This window comes from Podospora anserina, chromosome 2 (assembly GCF_000226545.1).
Source record: "Podospora anserina S mat+ genomic DNA chromosome 2, supercontig 2".
NCBI lineage: Eukaryota > Fungi > Ascomycota > Sordariomycetes > Sordariales > Podosporaceae > Podospora > Podospora anserina.
Genome location: NW_001914858.1, coordinates 851604 through 870191, shown reverse-complemented (window position 1 = coordinate 870191; position 18588 = coordinate 851604). Strand labels below are relative to the sequence as shown.

At 51.5% G+C, this 18588-nt stretch overlaps 5 protein-coding genes across 5 annotated transcripts in view; 2 read left to right on the top strand and 3 right to left on the bottom strand.

Moving 5' to 3' along the window:
* Nucleotides 1-1596: 1596 nt before the first annotated feature.
* PODANS_2_2190 (uncharacterized protein) lies at nt 1597-3110 on the top strand (the record flags this gene model as incomplete). The annotated part of the gene is made up of 4 exons (XM_001910930.1): nt 1597-1617; nt 1825-1954; nt 2011-2787; nt 2893-3110. The coding sequence occupies 4 exons, from the start codon at nt 1597-1599 to the stop codon at nt 3108-3110; spliced, it is 1146 nt and encodes a 381-aa protein (XP_001910965.1).
* Nucleotides 3111-5954: 2844 nt separating this feature from the next.
* PODANS_2_2180 (uncharacterized protein) lies at nt 5955-6274 on the top strand (the record flags this gene model as incomplete). Its single annotated transcript, XM_001910929.1, has 2 exons — nt 5955-6095; nt 6200-6274. The coding sequence occupies 2 exons, from the start codon at nt 5955-5957 to the stop codon at nt 6272-6274; spliced, it is 216 nt and encodes a 71-aa protein (XP_001910964.1).
* A 2238-nt stretch (nt 6275-8512) lies between these two features.
* On the bottom strand, nt 8513-12064 carry PODANS_2_2170 (uncharacterized protein; the record flags this gene model as incomplete). Its single annotated transcript, XM_001910928.1, has 2 exons — nt 8513-9899; nt 9936-12064. The coding sequence occupies 2 exons, from the start codon at nt 12062-12064 to the stop codon at nt 8513-8515; spliced, it is 3516 nt and encodes a 1171-aa protein (XP_001910963.1).
* Nucleotides 12065-13984: 1920 nt separating this feature from the next.
* On the bottom strand, nt 13985-15406 carry PODANS_2_2160 (uncharacterized protein; the record flags this gene model as incomplete). Its single annotated transcript, XM_001910927.1, has 3 exons — nt 13985-14926; nt 14985-15284; nt 15347-15406. 3 exons carry the CDS (start codon nt 15404-15406, stop codon nt 13985-13987), a joined length of 1302 nt encoding a protein of 433 aa, XP_001910962.1.
* Nucleotides 15407-17688: 2282 nt separating this feature from the next.
* PODANS_2_2150 (uncharacterized protein) overlaps nt 17689-18588 on the bottom strand; it is a gene marked incomplete at both ends in the record, with an annotated part of 1346 nt that continues 446 nt past the window's right edge. The window contains one exon of the mRNA XM_001910926.1: nt 17689-18471. Within this exon, the coding sequence (XP_001910961.1) occupies nt 17689-18471 (783 nt within the window). The remainder of the gene's footprint in view (nt 18472-18588) is intronic.

Here is an 18588-nt window from a genome sequence, read left to right as displayed (position 1 = left end):
TATCACATGAGCCTGACCACTCGAACCATTCATGACATCGCCATAAAGACGGAATCCCAGTTCACGTCCCTCTTGTACATCTTGCTTGGGAGGGGGGAGGGGGGGGGTTCGCCGCTCATTTTGCTGTGTTGGGGGGTTTGTTACTGTTGTAGGGCTGAATGGATGTTGAGAATGAGGGTCTGAATTGTTCGGTTGTGTTTGAGTGAGACCAAAAGTGAGGTGGTGAAGTGAGGTTGAGGGGTGATGAGATAAGCAGCTGCTGGTGGTAAGCTGCGAGAATGGTGACAGGTGAGCTGGGTCCACTTTATTACACGTGGGAGAGGTTCATGAAGTCTGGACTTCTCTTCAAAAGTACCTTAGCCATGAAGTTTGAGTTCAAGATTTCAAAATGGCCCGGAAGGGAAGGTATCTTTAGAAGTGTGGCTCATTTGATCTTGTGATGGTCGAACGCAACCCTATGCCTCAAAGCCAAAGCTGCAATTCATCATCGACCAAGCATAGAACCAAAGAAGGTAGCATAACCTCACCACAATCCAGCCTATTTTCATGCGTCACCCAACCCTGCAACGGTGATCTTCCCACCTTGCATATGTACGTGTTGTCCACACGATCAACTCAGGGGGTTCCCTTTGCCCCGGAAAATTCCATCCGTCTTCGTTTCTGAAGATTCACAACAGCCCATATGCCCGTTGAATTCTCGCCCAGAAGACCTATCTTCTTCGACAGCGAGCAAAAGAGTCACACGCCGAAGATAAAACCCGGCGTTAAGAACTTTTTACATCCGTGCTTTCGTCACCTTGAACTTGCGTTGTGCGAGCGCGGTAAACTGTTGCTGCCCCTGGCGGGAAAATGAAGCCCCCTCCGAATCGGCGAATTGAAGTGCGGTCCGGTCCGGTGCTAGCAACACCACACCACCAAAGAGATGTCATCAAGTAACAACGCAGATTCAACTCAGACAGGGCCACTCTGTGTTGAATGCCATAATCTTTCCCAATTGGGAATTTCTCACCATACAATTTGACAGATATTCTGCTGTCAAAAACCAAAACCCACCTACTCCACCGATTGATATCGGAAGGCCTTTATCACGACATCACCACTGACTGCTATTAGTCAATGGCACAGAAACGAAAAGAACTGCCGAGCCGTCACCTTTTCCTGTAGCAGTGATAATCCAAATAAAAGGTGAAAGATACAAAAGATGCCGTGAAATCACCGAGCCTGCTATAAGCCAAGCTCCTCAAGGATAAAAAAGAATCACACACCTACAAGATCTATCCAGTCATGATTGATCATTGATATCGAAAAAAGAATAAGAATAAGAGATAAATCCCCTTCGTTTCCTTGCCGTAATCCAAATCCCGCCCCTCCCCTCCATAACAGCGCAGCGCGATAAATAACCCCACCTTCGTCGACAAGCGGGGTCAAAGGGGGAACACGGCCGACGTCAATTAACCATTCGGAAATCAGGCAAACAAAAGGAGGCTTATAGCTCCTAATTTTAACTTTTCTTGTCTGGACCTTCTCTCTCTCTCACTTCATCTTCATAACCGGAGACAAAAAGTCGAGGATATCAAGAGACACACACAAGTCAACATGTCCGATACAGCTGGCAAGGTAAATGACATCACTTTATAACCCCGCATCATCATCATCATCATCATCATCATCATCATCATCAACCTAGCCCCTTGCTTCATGTCGACAACGCTCAACCATGAAGGTTTCAACTCATAACCCCGGTTGTTGTTATCGTTGTTGTTGTTGTTGTTTGTTGTTGTTCCCAAGAGAGCACACCGCTGACAATGCCACCCCCGCCACCAGACCATCACCTGCAAGGCGGCCATCGCCTGGGGCCCCGGCCAGGAGCTCTCCTACGAGGACGTTGAAGTCGCACCGCCCAAGGCCCACGAGGTCAGAATCAAGATCGCCTACACCGGTGTCTGCCACACAGGTTTGTTGTTCCCTTCCTTCTTCCTCACCAGGGTTGGTCGCTAAACGCCCCCTTAGACGCCTACACCCTCTCAGGCAAAGACCCCGAGGGCGCCTTCCCCGTCATCCTCGGCCACGAGGGCGCCGGCATCGTCGAGTCCGTTGGCGAGGGCGTCACCAACGTCAAGCCGGGCGACCATGTCGTGGCCCTCTACACGCCCGAGTGCAAAGAGTGCAAGTTTTGCAAGTCGGGCAAGACCAACCTCTGCGGCAAAATCCGTGCCACCCAAGGGAAAGGTGTCATGCCTGATGGGACCTCCCGGTTCAGGGCACGGGGGCAGGATATCCTTCACTTTATGGGGACGTCGACTTTCTCGCAGTACACCGTCGTGGCTGACATCTCTGTTGTCGCGGTGCAGCAGGATGCGCCGATGGATAGGACGTGCCTGTTGGGGTGCGGGATCACGACGGGTTACGGTGCGGCGAGGATCACGGCGAATGTGGAGGAGGGGAGCTCGGTTGCCATCTTTGGGGCGGGGTGTGTGGGCTTGAGCGTGATTCAGGGCGCGGTGGCGAACAAGGCGGGGAAGATTATTGTTGTGGATGTGAACCCGAGCAAGGAAGAGTGGTCGAGGAAGTTTGGGGCGACGGATTTTGTGAACCCGACCAAGCTGCCCGAGGGGCAGAGCGTGGTGGAAAAGCTGATTGAGATTACGGATGGGGGGTGCGACTACACGTTTGACTGCACGGGGAATGTGAATGTGATGAGGGCGGCGTTGGAGGCATGTCATAAGGGGTGGGGGCAGAGTATCATTATTGGGGTTGCGGCGGCGGGGCAGGAGATTGCTACTAGACGTGAGTTTTTTTTCCGTTTTTTTTTTCCCCTGTCTTCTACTTCCCATGACCGTGGGACTGGGTCAAGATGTTAGATGGCTAACATGTGGTTTTTCAAAACTATAGCGTTCCAGCTTGTCACTGGTCGTGTGTGGAGGGGTAGCGCCTTTGGCGGTGTCAAGGGCCGGTCCCAACTTCCTGGGCTGGTGCAGGATTATCTTGATGGCAAGCTCAAGGTGGATGAGTTTATTACCCACCGCAAGAAGCTGGGCGAGATCAACGAGGCGTTTGAGGTTATGAAGCAGGGTGATTGCATTCGTGCTGTTGTCACTATGGACGAATAAGAGAGATGGTTCGCGTTGGCTTGTACTCGTACTTTGTGGGCAGAATAAGAAAGAAAAAAAAGATGATTAAACAACTTGGGATTTTTGTGTTTGTGAGTGAGAGAGGTTATTAAGTTGTTGTAAGTGGGAACGTGGTGCCGTGAGTGAACTATTGTTTAGTGGCGCTGAGGTGTAAGTGGAAACTTGATGCTTGGAGAGAAAGTTTTGGTTTAACATGAAGTTGTTGCTGTGTATGTATTCTGGTTGAGCATAACCCCTAAAGACTTGTAATCAACAACGCACATCATTACGAACTCTCGACTTTAGCAAATAGTTCGTCTTGAGAGCCAACGGAACAACACCACCGCCACCAACGTTGTGTCTTGGTGTGGTGCGTGATACGAAGTAAGTATGCAACAACACGACTTGGGGTTTGTCGGATTTGGTACCTTTTTTTTTTTTTCGCCGGGGGGGGGGGGGGGGGGGTGGGTGTGTGCTGCTCAACAAAATACGGACCCCTTATTTGTTTAATCACGGAGGAGCTTCCGCTCGCCTCATGGCTGACTGACTGACTCGGTTTGACAGTTACCGGTCCGGCTAGGTAGTGTAACGTTCCGGAAGGAGGGGCCGCCCCTCATAAAGTTGGGTGAGAGGGAAAGCCCGAAGAGATTTTGGCGTATTGATGGCTTGCAGCTAGGTAGGTAGCTTCGTATCTAAGTTCTGTAAGACGATCAAGAAATCTTGGTTATGGGGCAAATCAATCTAGGCCCTTTGTGTAAGCTTTTGAGAAGATGATATCTGATATGGATGGTAGGTATACAACGGTCTAGACCCAACCCATGAGGTTTGATGAAATATGAGCAGTGAAATATCCCCTACATGAAGACAGAAACACCCGGGATGCTGTTGTGTTCTCAACCGTCGTCGTCGTGGTGGACGAGGCAGAAAAAAGAAAAAAAAAGGTGAGACCTGCATGTGAGTTGTTCACAGATTCGTCTACCCGCTGTCGAGTCGTTGCGATCGGGTGTAGATTATCCGAAGGGACGACTCCAAAAAAGGCCGTTGGGTTAATGCTGGTTACAACAAAAAACTAAAATGATTGGCCTTGCATCCTGCACGCCGGAGTTCAACCCGACCTGTGAGATCCTTGGAGAGGGGAGGGGCCACAATCCAGAATGGGATATAGTGTGCGTGAGACGGACGACTGTGTGAGACTGGTGATCTTTTGCAAGGAAAAAAAGATAGGTTGAGAGCTTGGGGACATCAAAAGAGCTGACAGGCATATCTGATCATATGTTATGTTTTGGGGTGTTGCAACCGAAGCCCATAATCTAGGCTCTGTCGTGGTGCGAGGTCATTCGCTGGGGTTGTGTGATGGGCCCTGGAACTAGATTATTGGTGTTGGAGTCACCATGGGAGCATCGAAAATTCGCTGATCCAAAGGAGGCAAAAGAACGGCAGGCAAAAGCTCGAAATGGGGTTGACGCTGTGGTCGGGTCTAATATGGGGTTGAGTGGGTGAGTGGTTGGCGGTGAGGTTTTGTTCCCGCGAGAGCAGGACTCCGGGCGGGATGTGTGACCAGGCCGGTTTCCGCAGGGGCCTTCTACCAACCCAAAAGATGTACAACATCAACAACAAGAGGACATGTGTGACCTTGGGTGTGTGGTTGATGGCTGCAGCTGCTACTGCAGTGCTGCGTGGTCTAGCCCGGCGCGCCGTGAGACATTGGAGATTCATTCCGCTGCCCAACCCGGGATCATGGCGATAGCCGGGTGCTGGGGGCAGGATGCAAGATGCAAGCAGGGAGGCGATATGCCATGACATGAGGCCTCAGATATTGGACATTTAGATACTTGTTTGTTGTTGTTGCTGCTTGGTTCCGCGGGATGCAACGCCGTGCTCACTCGGAAAGATAAGGAGACGAAGATGATGGTCCCAACCTGTCAGCCGAGGGAGGGAAGATCTGGCAATTCCCGGTGGCCGATGGACATGGCCATTTGGCGCGTGGACGGACCTTCTTTATCGAGAGACGAGAGAGAGACGTCTTGGGGAAGAGGCTGTCTTTGTGAGATGCGCTGGCTTGGGCCTAGCTCGGGTACGTTCCACTGCATCACAAGGAACCTTGAGGGTCCCACAGGTACCCGATACCTCACGCCGGGCCGGGACAAGTCTTGAGTCGAGGCTACCGTCTTCTCTCGGGCTTATCAACAGCTCAGCACGCTTAGACAAACACCTAGGCGCTCTAGAGGCAACACTCGCTAGGAAAATCCCGTCTGCGACAGGTGGTGATGGACATGAACCAAGTGACTACTTACTTGTTGCTTTGCCATCACCGACTCCGACTGTGCTCCTTGCGATCAAACTCCGGAGAACAGGTGGGTGGATCTCTTGGATTACAAACGGCGGACCCGACCACGCAAGCACCGCCCTGCCTTCCATAATCCATTGGGTGGGACCGGCCTCGCCTCCCCTGCCGTCATCGACGGCCAAGTCACTTGTACCTCGCTGCTCACTCGCTGCCCGCTGCCCGCTGCCCACTGCCCGCCCGCCTGCCTCACCATTCACCACGGTCCGTCCTTGGTCCTTGGTTCTCGGCCTGGTCAAGTCGAACGGTTTCCAACTATTTCCAATTGCGCTTGTCTGCTAGTTTAGCCACCATTCCCCTGCCCTGGTTCGCGAACTTTCACCACGTGAGATCTGTGTGTTGTTCAACAAGTCTGACAGGCCATCTCTCTCTCTTGTTATAAACCAGCCACCCCCTTCCCTCTTTCCGCCTCCGAGCCGCTTTCCTCTCCTCGATTCTTCTTTTTTCATTATTCGACACTGGCATCATTCACACTCGACCAATAATCAACACCGCCCAACATGCCCAAGAAGGTCAGATGCTCGCTCACCGACTGCAAGGCTGTCGCCCAACGCATTTCCGGCGACTGCGCTTTCTGCGGCGGACACTATTGCAGCAACCACCGTCTGCTAGAAGACCACAAGTGCCAGGGCCTGGAGGACGTAAGTTTCGACCCATCTCAGTGGTGGCTCGTGGGGTTATCGGATGTGCTCTCGGAACAAGAAGACATGTTCGCTAACACCTCTTCTTCTTCTCCCCCAATCAGTGCAAAAAGGAAGCCTTCGAGCAAAACGCGATGCAGCTCAACAAAGAAAGAACCCAAGTCATCAGGGGTGTATAAACGTTCTCGCTGTTCTTCCCGACGACACCGACGATCGGCCATCCCTGTTCGTCCAATGCCGCCGATGGTGCAGTCGTGACTCGGCTCGCTTCTCTTCGCCTCCTTTGCGACCTTGTTATCTATCGAGCAAGCATGCGCCCATCGTCCATCACACATAGCGAAGCCGTCCGGTCCTTTTTTCCGGTAGTAGGGAAAAAGTGATCCAAATCAGCTTGGTCTGTTTTTTTTTTTTTTTGCGATGATGATACCTAGGTTCATCTTTGCGAATACCCAAGACTCGACGTGGCTTGCACCAAGCATATCGTCCCAACGCCACACACAGTATATATCTTACAACCTCTGATTCACATCGCCCCCATTTCAGATGGGGGCAAGAGGGCGGCTCTTCGGCAAAAACGAAACCACTCCTCGAGCATAATTTTTTTTCTGACTTTTCCGGAATTTGGCAAGGCGTCACGGCGCAAGACAGGAGGGGGATAAATGGGTTTGTTTGGCAGCCGCGCCGAGAGGTGGCGTGCAGCTGAGAATCATGGCTATGGATGGATGGACATTTACAAGTACACCTTTTTTACGTTGGCTCGTTTGGAAGACGAGTTGACCAAACAAACAAATAAAATAAAAACTCGCAAACAAAACAAACTAGATGCTCAATAGTGTTGGTGGCTTTTTCGCCATGGGTGACGAAATTGGAGGGTTGCTAATGACGACAAGTTGACGACAGAGCACGATGTCGTCTTTCCGAATAGCTCCGATATCGTATCTGCGGAAACATGACTCTCTTTTTTTCCTGGAATGACCACGCAAGCAAGCAAGCGTCAGCCTAGATAGGTAGTTGGGTGACCCACCGGCCCACGCATGTAGGGTATGCGGAACTAAAAGCTGGGGTATCGTATCATGGAGGTCACAATGGCGATTGGGCTGGTGGGTCGGGGGGGAGTTATCCACTGGGGTGAGGATGTCGTGGACCCTAGATGAAAGTCATATTTGGATTTTGACAACAAACAAGATCCAGATTTTGGTAGTTTGTTGTTGTTGTTGCTTGGTGATGACTATGTGTGCAGGCCTCTGTTGTGGTTACGGATGAAGAAGTGTTTGGTCTATGATTTATAACAAGCTTCTCGGGCTTCGAAGACTATATCAATTTAAGGATATCCTGCTGTAAACTGGACCAGGGGTACTGTTATAAACTTTGAGAATACCGAGTAATATGATCACATTCCTCCCAGCTTTGCTGTCTCTTTATGATATCAAACTTGTCGATTAGAACAACTTTTTGGTGCATCATCTTCCCAGTGACTAATCAAACTCTTATTAGGGGTTGACGACAGCTTCGCCTGCGCGCGCAGGCGCGAGAGCGGCGGCCAAGGCTCGCAACAGAATACTCGGAATTCCCCCCCTTCACTGATCTGCTCACCGATCCCAAGGGAAGATCAGAGTGGCACCGGACACCATGTCGCTCTTGCGCCCACGATGACGACCGTTCGAAAGCCGGCCGACCGCCCGCTTTGTCAGAGGTCAGGTCCCGTTTACGGTAGCAGTCTCGAATGCCTTTTCCATCAAACCCAGCGTTGTCATTTCCTTCCAGCTTTCCCAACCAACCGCAAACAGCATGAAATTTCAGACCCATGATCCCACCATGGTAGCTATCAAAAAAGGACATCCCAAGCTGCTTAGCTGGCATAAGACGTTGCCACCACTTCAATCGATGGTCAAATTCGCGGAGACGCTCGAGCATCTGTTATGGTTAGCAGGAGGTCAGATCTCGCTGGCTGCCCGGGATCCACGCACAGCAAGCCGAAGCATGGCGTTCGCAGACGGTAAACAGTTTTTGCGAGTATCTGTTTGCACACGAGATTGGTGACAATAAACACCGCTTGTTGGTGGGTCCGGGACAAGGCAACGACAGTAACAGCAACTCAGAGTTATTTATCTGCCGGGTCAGATTCGGTGAAGAGAGATAGGGGGAGGAAGTTTGGGTGGGGGATACCGGGGGTAAGCCATATCCAGGACTACTCGGCAAGATCGATAGTTCATTACCGTTTTGAATAATCACTAGCATGTGGAATCTATTTTCTAGAAGCGAAACTGTGTGATACGGTAGTATCAGTGACAGTGATTTACAGTATCCCATTCTTGAATGCCGAGGGTAGTGGGTTTGTGTTTGGTATTTCGTGATTTACACCCAACCGCTTAAAATCACGACTACCCCCAGTATATTACAAACTCGCAAACAACAAATCAATAAATCTCATCTTCCTCATCCTCAAAATCCCCCTCCCCACCCTCACACCCCAGCCCAAACGCATCCGTGACCCCATCCTCAACATAAATCCCCTCGAACTCCCCAACCATCTGCACCCCCAAATACTCCTCCTCATACCTCCCCACCTCATCCTCCCCACCAAACTCATCCCAAACAGAGTCATCAAGCACATCACCCCCCATTAAACCATCCTGCTCAAACCGCCAGTCATCCTCCTCCCCGGCAAGCACGTCCCACAACCCATCATCCTCAGCACACAGAGGCCGCTCGCCATGTCCGTCCAAGAACGGAAATCTGGGCAAGTCTCCCCGAATCCTCACCGAGGTCGCCGCGTCCAACTCGTGATACCCTGGGAATGACCCGAGAAAATCGTAACGATCCCTGGCTGCGGCCGCCACGGTCAACTGATGGTTATGGTATGAGAAGGGTAACCCATGAACCTTCTCTTCGCTGGCAGTTAAATTCTCAAAGACGGTACGTTCGTGTTCATCTTCGGCATCGGCAGAGTTAGACTGGGAGCCAGTCGCGTTGGGTGGATCTGGGAAGTTTCCATCATCTTCAATGTGATCGTCGACGAGGTCGTCTTCTCGGTCTAATCCGTGGTCAGAAGAATACTCCGACTTGATATCCTCCTCGTCAGAGCTAGAGCTGTAGTCGGAAGCAAGACCATCCGCTCTGAAAGACCGCTCGTTTCCGTAGTCGGAGCTGCAGTCGTATTCTTCCTTGATAGATGGGGCGTTGTTGGTGGTGTTGTTGTTGTTGTTGTTGTTGTTGTTGTTGTTGTTGTTGTTGTTGTTGTTGTTGTTGTTGTTGTCAGACTCTTCCTCCTTTATCTCGTCGTCGTCAGAGTCCTCAGCCTTAATCTCGCGGCCGGATCCCTCCTCCTTAATCTCGTCGTCGTCGTCGGAGTCTTCTAATTTTATCTCGCTGTCGTCCGAGGCATCCATTAGGTCGTCGTAGTCGGAGCCTTCCTCCATTATCTCATCATCAGAACCATGGTCAGACGCAAGGGCATCAGCTCTAAACACCTCCCCAATCTCAAAATCAGAATCGTAATCGCAGTCTTCCTTGATGGAAACCACATCTTCATCAGAGAGTGGGTCGAAACCATCGTCGAAACCAGAGTCTTCGTCCTTAATTGAACTGATCTCATCATCAAGCGAGCCAAATCCATAGCCCGAGTCAGAGTCCTCATCTTTGACAGAGGGCAACTCTTCTTCAAAGTGAGCGGCAAAGACGTAGCCCGAGTCGGTATTCTCATCCTTGATGACTGGCTTCTGCTCATCGTCATCGAAGCCGAGATCCTCATCTTTGATGACCGGCTTTTGCTCATCCCCATCTTCATCAGAGTCCAAGTCGGGGCTAGAGGCAAACCGAAAGTCATAGTCAGACTCATACTAAGAATCCTCCTCTTTAACATCCGGTTCGCCCTTCACCTCCTCACTTCTCCCAGAAACACGCGCCGGAATCCTAGCCCGTCTTCGAGTAGGTTCCGTCTTCACCTCAACTTTAACCTCGGGCGATGATTCCCGCTCTGGGATATGGGCAGGGATGCGAGCTCGTCGGGGAAACGGTTCAGGCTTAATCTCGGTTTTGACCTCGGCCTCCTCATCGTCACACTCATTCCCAGCGGGAACACGAGCCGGAATGCGGACTCTTCTGTCAAAGTCAGTCTTGACTTCGACCTTGACCTCGGGCTCGTGGCTAGAAGGTATGTGAGCCGGGATGCGGACTCGGCGTGTGAGGAGTTCGGGCTTTACCTCGACCTTGACTTCGGCATCGGATTCCTCCAATGGGGGGTCTTCAGATTGGCCTCGGGAGGGGATCGCAGCGGGGATACGACGACGTCTTCGGGGCTCGGGCTTGATCCCCACTTTGACCTCGGGGCTATCGCTCATTTCGACGTCCTCGGGTTGGTGGCTCGACTGATTGATTCTGACGGCATCCTCCTCCTCTTTCTTGACCATGTCCTCATCGAGATCATCGCCGTCAGTTTTGACAGGTACGCTGCGCGCCATCTCAACATCCTCTTCATCCTTGATGATGGGCTTAACGTCCTGCTCGACGGAGGGGATGGCAACGTTCGACTCGGGATCAGGTTGTGGCGTCGGCTCGGGTTGGGTATCGCTCGGCGGCGGGGGCATCCCCTCATCCACAACCTCCATTTTGACCACCCTTTGCTGCTCTCTCTTAGCCGCCGTTCCACCCTCATCATCCCCCTTGATCTCAATCTTCTCAACCAACTCCTCCTCCTTCCTTACCCCCTCCCTTCTCTTCTTTCCCTCGTTCACCTTCTTCCTATCCGCCGCCTTGCACAGCCCCTTCAATCCAACCTCACAGTCTCCACATCTTCTCCCAACGGGCAAGCAGACACTCTGCCCTAGTCCAACCAACAACCAGTTGATCTCCTTCCACTTGTCCTTGGGCAACCAGCTCTGCAGCGCCATTCTCGTCTCCTCTGGTGTCTTAGTCTCTTTAGGTCCATTCCACCCCCAGTAGTTCGTGATCCGGTGAACGTGAACATCAACACCAATGCCCTCCACTCTGTTCCATCCATTCTCGGCACTCATGCACAAGTGCGCCATCTTGGGCCCTACACCTGGCAGTGACACCAACCCCTCAATCGTAGGCGGGATATCCCCGTTGAACTTGTCCTTCAAAATCTGCGCCGTTTGAAGTAGGTACTTTGTCTTGTTATTGTGAAAGCCGACTTTGCCAATGAGCTCGTTCAGAACGGCAGGGGGGCAGTGGAGCATGTTATTGAGGTTCAAACCAGCTGGTGCACCAGGCTCGAACGGCGGGAGTTCGGTATGAAGACGCTTCATCGCTTCAGCATTGACGGTATCCTTGGTTTGGGAGGAAAGCATCAACGCAACAAGTGTGTGAAAGCGGCGGTCTTTGACTGTAGAGGAGGGGTCGGCAAGGCGCTCACAGCCCATTGTATCAACCGCGGCATTGGCGGCTGGGCCGTTGATACGCATCTCTTTGACGAGATTGTAAACCTCCTCCCAATCGGAAGGTGGGGTTATGGTGGTCGTGCCGGACGGGGAGGTGACTCGGCGGGCTGGTTTTCGAGCGCGGCCGCGGGGCACGACGGCCTTGGACTCTTCCTTGATGGCGGTCTTGATGTCCTCGTTGTCGGAGAGGGAAGAGAGAAAGTCGGAATCGGAGCCGGCTTCAGATTTGACAGCCGTGCGCTCTGCCTTTACTCTGGTGGTTCGCCGGTGAGGCGAAGAGTTGATGGTTTGTGTGGTGACTGCGGTGGTCGCGGTGCGCCGGCGCTTGGCCGCCCTGGTTGTCGTGATCGCATCTTCAATATCTGAACCAAGGGATAGTTTGACGTCATCGTCGACTTCGACGTCGCTTTCTTCGACCTTTGTCATAGCTGCGCTGGGGCTGGCGTTGGTATTGTAAGAGAATCGCGCGGCCAAAGTCGAGGTTCTGGATGATCGCCGGAGCGGTGTTGAAGTCGAGGCCGCAGTCTCAAAGAGCCGTGTGGTCTCCCTAGCCACGCGCGACGTCCTCATTTTTACAACTGTTGTTGTTGTTGTTGTTGTTGTTGGTGGTGGTGGTGGTGGTTTGGTTGCCAAGTTGAAGCCGTGAACAAGCTGCAGCCACAACGGTGAATTGGAGACGCGTTGAGGTTGTTAAATTGAGGGAGCTCTTGTGCTTCTTGGCTGTTTTCTGATTGGCCGAGAAAAAGTGGCGCAAATCTGCACCAAGCTGTTGGGTTCGGAGTGTTTGCTGGCGCTAGTGCCAGAGAGGTCTAGCGTTAAGCCCACGTGGCGATCTGCAACAGCGGGAATCTTACTGGGTGGGGGAGTGGGGTTGAGTTCACGATTTCGATGCGACAACAGCGCAATGCTATGCGGCAGGTGGTGTGCGCTGGTCAGGGCAGCGTCGCACAAGCTGCATAAGCTAGTGATTTTTTTATTGATACTTATGTAAGATAAGACCAGTTGCTCGAGTGATTCTGGGGGAGACTGAATGGTGAGAGAAAACAAAATGTTGGCCAATCCTCTTCAGTAATCCTTCACTGTTGCGTTAATTATCCAAATTGGGAACACTTTTTGGTATGGAGGACTTCGTGTTGATCCTGTCTAGAAGATGTCGCAATGTATATAACCCCCTAAATCAAAATCCCTCCTCTCAACACTTTTCATCTTTACAAGTATTTACTTTAATCTCTCATTCCTCCAAATCTATTATTTCTAGTTATAGAGACTGATATTCTCGAACTAAGATAACCCTTAAAAAACTCAAACCGAGTACTTCCCTTGTCTTGTCAGTAATTTGGAAGCGACCACCAACGTCAAGGGGGTTAGGGTAGTCATGAGACGTCCTCGGGGGCAACATCCCATATATTCACTTATCATCCCCCTTCCCCATATTTTCTCACCTTTATCCCCCAACTCCGACCGATATCGTCTTCATCCCAACTTGACGTCGACTTTATCAAACTCTAAAGATAAGTGGAGCAACTCCAACTTTCATCACCACTTGCGCTTCATTCCCACCACCTGCGGTTGCATGTGCTCGATATGATAAACCGGTCGGTAAACAGGATAACCTGTCCAGAGACACATTCACCCTGCGTTACCTTACCTAGCGAAGTGCGGAGTGGTGTTGAGGATTTCAATGAAAACTTCTTTCTGTCTCTCGCTCACCCGCCCCTAGGCACACCGAAGCTTACTTTGTCCGGTTCTGTCTCTCAGATTAACTTATGGCAATAACCGAATGGAAGAACATGGGTCCGCCTCTTATTTCGTATGTCTGGCTCTGGACCATGGCTGATGCGTGCTTAGGAGACTGAGGATGCATGCTTGGGGTGTTAGAGGAGGGCCAGATTTCTTCCTTGAGACAGCTTCTCAGGGATAACGCCGTGATTCGTTCCTTTAGTGGTGGGTTACTAAAGCGGTTCGTTTTATTGCAAGATAAGAAAGATGCTTATAAAGGTGCTCTAACCGAGACTGACCGATGTTCGTCTTGTTGTATTATTAACGTCATCTCGACTCCTCGAGGATTCATCGCATCGACTTCTGTATTGTCAGGCCCTCATCTGAGCCTCGACAAACATCATCACAAGCAAAACTGTATTACATCTTCAATCATTATTTATTCTTAGTTTAGTGGTATCTGTGCCAACTTACAACACTCTCATATAAACAAACCCAACAACCTTCTGCGCAAACAGCCTTCCACCCCCCACCCCCCACCCACCCCGATCATTGCTGAGAGACTTGCATGCAAGAAAATAGAAGCGTGTTTCTACTGATGGGTATGACACAATAAAAAACATACCCAACAAAAGAATCTCTAAGTAATATATATCCAACCTTTCTCCAAACATCGCTAAAACAATACTACCTCTCAAACTCCCACTATCTATACCATTAAATATCCCAAACAAAAAAACCAATTCAAAATTCCACCTGGGTATTCTCTCCTCAAGCCAAAAATTCATCCCTCGCCCAATGCCTCAAAACAACCCACCCCTCCTCAAACCCCTTCTTATCCATCCTCACAATGATCGCCGCATGACTATGCCTCGCATTGTGTATCCAAACCGGATATTTTCTCCACCCAAGCTTATCCAACGCCTGAATAGCAGAAAACTGATACGGTGCCAGCGCCAACGTAGGGAAATACGGGTGCGACTGTTTCCTCTCCAGCGAAAGCAGGTGCCTATCTTCCGAGCTGTTGTCATCGTCATCCTCCGACAGTCCCAAGTATTGTTGATTTTGCGAGTTATTGATGTTCTCGTAGGTGTCCTCGACAGCTTCGCGCATTTCCTTGATCCAGAGGTTGACTCTGTAGCCTTCTATTTTGATACCAGCCATTCCACTCTCGTGGAGTTTTACACGCTGAGACGAGCGGACTGTTTGGATGGCGGCGTTGGTGAAGAAGGCTAGCAGCGCAACGGGGACGAAGACAACTATTGTCGCGATGATTGGGACTCGCTTTGCCCACTTCTCGACTGATTGCATCAGCGGTTCTGGGTCTCTGGGCGCGGCGGGGGATACTGGGTTTTTTGGATCAAGAATGACACCGTCGTAGCCTGGTAAAGGGTTGGTCTTGATTTTTGACATGTCCACATATGGATCTGTTTTCGTGATCCCCGTCGTGTAATGAACGGCGCTTCTGTCATTTACAATGTTGGTGTAGAGCGTGCGTCGTTGAAATCGGGCCAGACCGGCCATGAAGATCGACTTTGGATCTGCGAGAACAGCAACAAGAGGCTTGCCCGTGTCACGGAATTCGTCAATGCCAAAGAGTTGCCTCCCAGACATGCAGAGTGCTCGTGCGCCCAGGCTGTTCCATATCCTGTCTGACCAACCTCGCAAAGGGGCTCGTACTCCCAGGAAAGGGCTCGCGAAAGCTGTGAAATTCTAGGGATCAGGTTAGCATTGGGTCGGTTGCATCAATCGAGGTGGCTGGCCATCATACTTTGCACTCGAGGTCATCCAGAACACCCCGCGCATGAAGCAGCCCGATGGCATATCTTGCGACAAGTCCACCTAACGAGTAGCCAGCGATGCTTATCTTCTTGATATTTCCACCCTTGCTCTTGATCAACGCCAGCTCCTCCTCGATCTCCAAACACACGCGCTCGCCACCGAGTTCGATCCCATCGTAGGTAAAGGAGCCGCTGTTGCGCTTTGCGACGAGGATACGCAGCTTATTTGGGGGAAATTGATCGCGAAGGGCTTTGGCGACGTTTTTCATGTGGTTTGGGTTTCCCCATAGCTGCGCAACAAAAATTAGCAGCTGATTTGACTTGAGGCTAATGCGCCATTGACATGACATACCCCGTGGACCAAGACGCAGAGATGGTCAGCTTCCGGTGTTCCGCCCGAGTACTCGTCCATGGCTTGGAGCTATTATCAGAAATTCAAGGTCGATCTGCAACAAAAAAAGGACAAGAGAGCGATATCAAGCAAATAAAGCAAAATGACAGATCGTTGTTGTTTTGTATTAAAACAGAAGTGACGCGGCCGGATGCGGGTTCCAAAATCCGAGGTGTCTCATGAAGGCTGTCGGCACCTGAGATGAAGAACCGCTGTGGCCAGCTACGTCAGCAGCCCGCCGCCTTGGCTCGTCACCCGGAGATAAGCTCTTTTAGGGGGGATTTGGAGTGGGGCGGTGCGGGAAGGCGCTGCAGCGGGAGCTGGCGGGCCGGGTTCTGGAATTCGTCCGAACTGCGATGTGACGATCTATTTATACATGTGTGATTGTGGCTGGTGAGACTTGAGCTCATGATCGTGGTTGAGTTGAAAATGGTGATTGAAGTTGTTTGCATCGAGCCTGGCCATAACTGATACCTGTCATACCTAGCAGCAGCATGCACTGGAGCCATCCATCAGGTGCGCGGAATTGTCTGGACTACAATAGCCGGTCTTGACCTGAGCTGTGTGATTCTGTTCAGCGGCAGCGTACAATCTCTGGATATTAACTAGCGATTTATCCTCTATATTCCAGTCATGGCCCATTCATTGCGTGTCGCTCTCATCAGGTGCCAACATCCGTACTGCATGTATACATTCCATGAGGATATCTCAACAAGACCTGGTTTCTGCTGGCTCTATCAACTGTTCTCATTTCCGATCCCACCCAGCTCAGCGTCCAGCTATATTCTATGTACAAGATAAGGTCGACTTGTTGCTGCTTCTTACTCGCCCCTACAGACTGTATGTCGACCTGTTGTCATGCTCCAGACAATACCGGCTCCCATAACGGGCTTCTCGACCACCGGGTTCTGACTGACTGCCTCTTTTTCTGCGCACGAGGAAATATCACTTGATTCTTGCCAGTTCTCTCACAGTGCTGACCACAGTCGTGATCAAGGAAGGATAAGGTGCGGGGCCCCTGTGATGGATATATCGAGGGCCTTGTCCAAGAAACAGCGGAGGCAAACTTCTCTCAGCCCCTCATGAGTTTGTTGACCCTGAGCTGGGCGATTCCAGCCCCCCAAGATTTGCGAGCGAAATCCCCGCATTCGCTCCTCGTCCGTTAAGTGGATTTCTAAGGGGGAAAATATGCGATCTAAGTGGCTTTTCAGGGGGGTGAATATGCGATTACGCTCGTCGTTCGTTTGCTTAGCTGTACGACCCGGGGCCTCGTCTGCTTGCTGAGCTCGAGCACCGCGATCCAGCTCATCCTTCACTTGCATGTTCTTGTACACCTGGTACTGATGAGCTCTGCAATAACACCGGTACCAGGGGATCTCCCGAGCGCAACGGCCACCGTCGACATTCTTGTCTGTTCTCCTGAAGGCACTGAAGGTTGTTAGTAGCAAGGCCTTTCTGCAGCGATCCGGGGATTGCAATACGGCGACTTACCATCTATGGTTGCGGCAAAGACTTCCCTCTTCCACCGCAGGCAACCCGCACAGCTTCTCGTCAGAGGTCGTAGACTTCGCAATGCATGTTTGCGTTCTGGGACCCCTCGAAAAGGAGAACGGTTTCATGTTGGGAAACTAAGTTAGAGAATATTACAAGATTCGAGTGATGGTCAAAATAGGGGCTGGGTTCGTGAATGGCTTCTTTTTGATGTCCACTGGTAAAATGTAGCAGGAATGGCTGCGCTTTTCTACTTGAACCTTGGACACCTGAGACTCGAATGGAAAGTGTCCGCCTTTTGCGTTTGTTATACACCATTGTTGAAACCATTCCATCTTATTTCTTTGAAGCAAGGCTGCCAACACTGCCTGTCTAAGTCACCGCTCAGTTTCAGCATGCTGTCACTCGCCCCTGCTCAGACACCTTGATGGTTCAATAGATGAGATTAAAGATTACATCTATCAGGATGGCCTCCAACACAAAACAACGTTGGAGGACTGGAAACACTCGCTGTGTACAGCTCCGTATCATAACTAATCAATGGAATCCCACCCAACCCCGAATCTCCATAACCGCCCACACGATCCCCTGCTCCCGCACGCTATGACTACTGAATTATCCTCATAAAACTCCCTGACCCTCCCATCTCGAAACAAACGTATCCATCACGCCCTGTTTACGGGTCAATAGGGCTGTGATGGCCCCCGCAAAGAAACCAGCCCGCCGGTCCCAGATAAGTATCCTTGTTATATGCCCCACCCCCAGAATGGACACCCTTTCCAGCACAAACTCTTGACAAACCACCTTTCAAATCAATTCTTCCCCTTCGCCTGCTCCCTCTTCACCTCCCCCCCAATTACCCTCCCCACCTTCCTCAACCTTCCCCATATAACCACCACCAAAACCAACGTCAAAGCCTGTATCATCGCCGCCTTGATATACATCCCCACCGTCACCCCCTTCCCCCTCCCCCTGTCCTCATCCCCATCCAGCACCCTCTTCAACAACCCAACCTCATCCGTCACAACCCCATCCACCCCCTTCCTCCACGCCCACCTCATCCACCGTTCATCATTCACCGTCCAGACCCACAACCTCCTCTCTGTCCTCGCCCTTCTCACCCTCTGCACAAATCCCCTCCCAACCGGCCCCACAACCGCCTGCTGCAACAGATTAAACTGCACCCCCGCCCATTTCTCATCGTCCAAAAACCTCTTTGCATACAGCAGCGAGAAGCCAATATACGCCCTCCTGAAACCAGGGAGCTCCTCCCCCAACGCGCTCAAGTAATTCTCATTCCACCCCCCAAGCACAATCCTCTCCTGCCACGTCCAGGAGGCTCCTTCTGGCGGTGGGTTCGAGGCGATAGTGGCTGCGATGGAGGGTATAAGTGTGAGGTTGGGGTCGTCGTCTGTTTTGATGTCTAGTAATACCCAAATGTGGGATAGATCGGGGGTTGAGAGGTAGTTTAACAAATCGGAGAGGCGAGCTAAGGGGACGTGAGGGGGGGGGGTGGTACGGAGGGTGGAGAGGTAGGGCCAGGTGCAGGTGGAGATTTTGGGGGGGCCGGCGACGCAGCGGTTTAGGGTTGGGTCCTATTCCCCGGGGGGGGCACCCCCTTCTCCTGGAAGGGGCTGGGGGGTGACCCGTACGTGGGACCCCCCTCGGCCTGCCTGTTTTCCCTTGGTGACCTTTTTTTTCGCTGGCGTGGG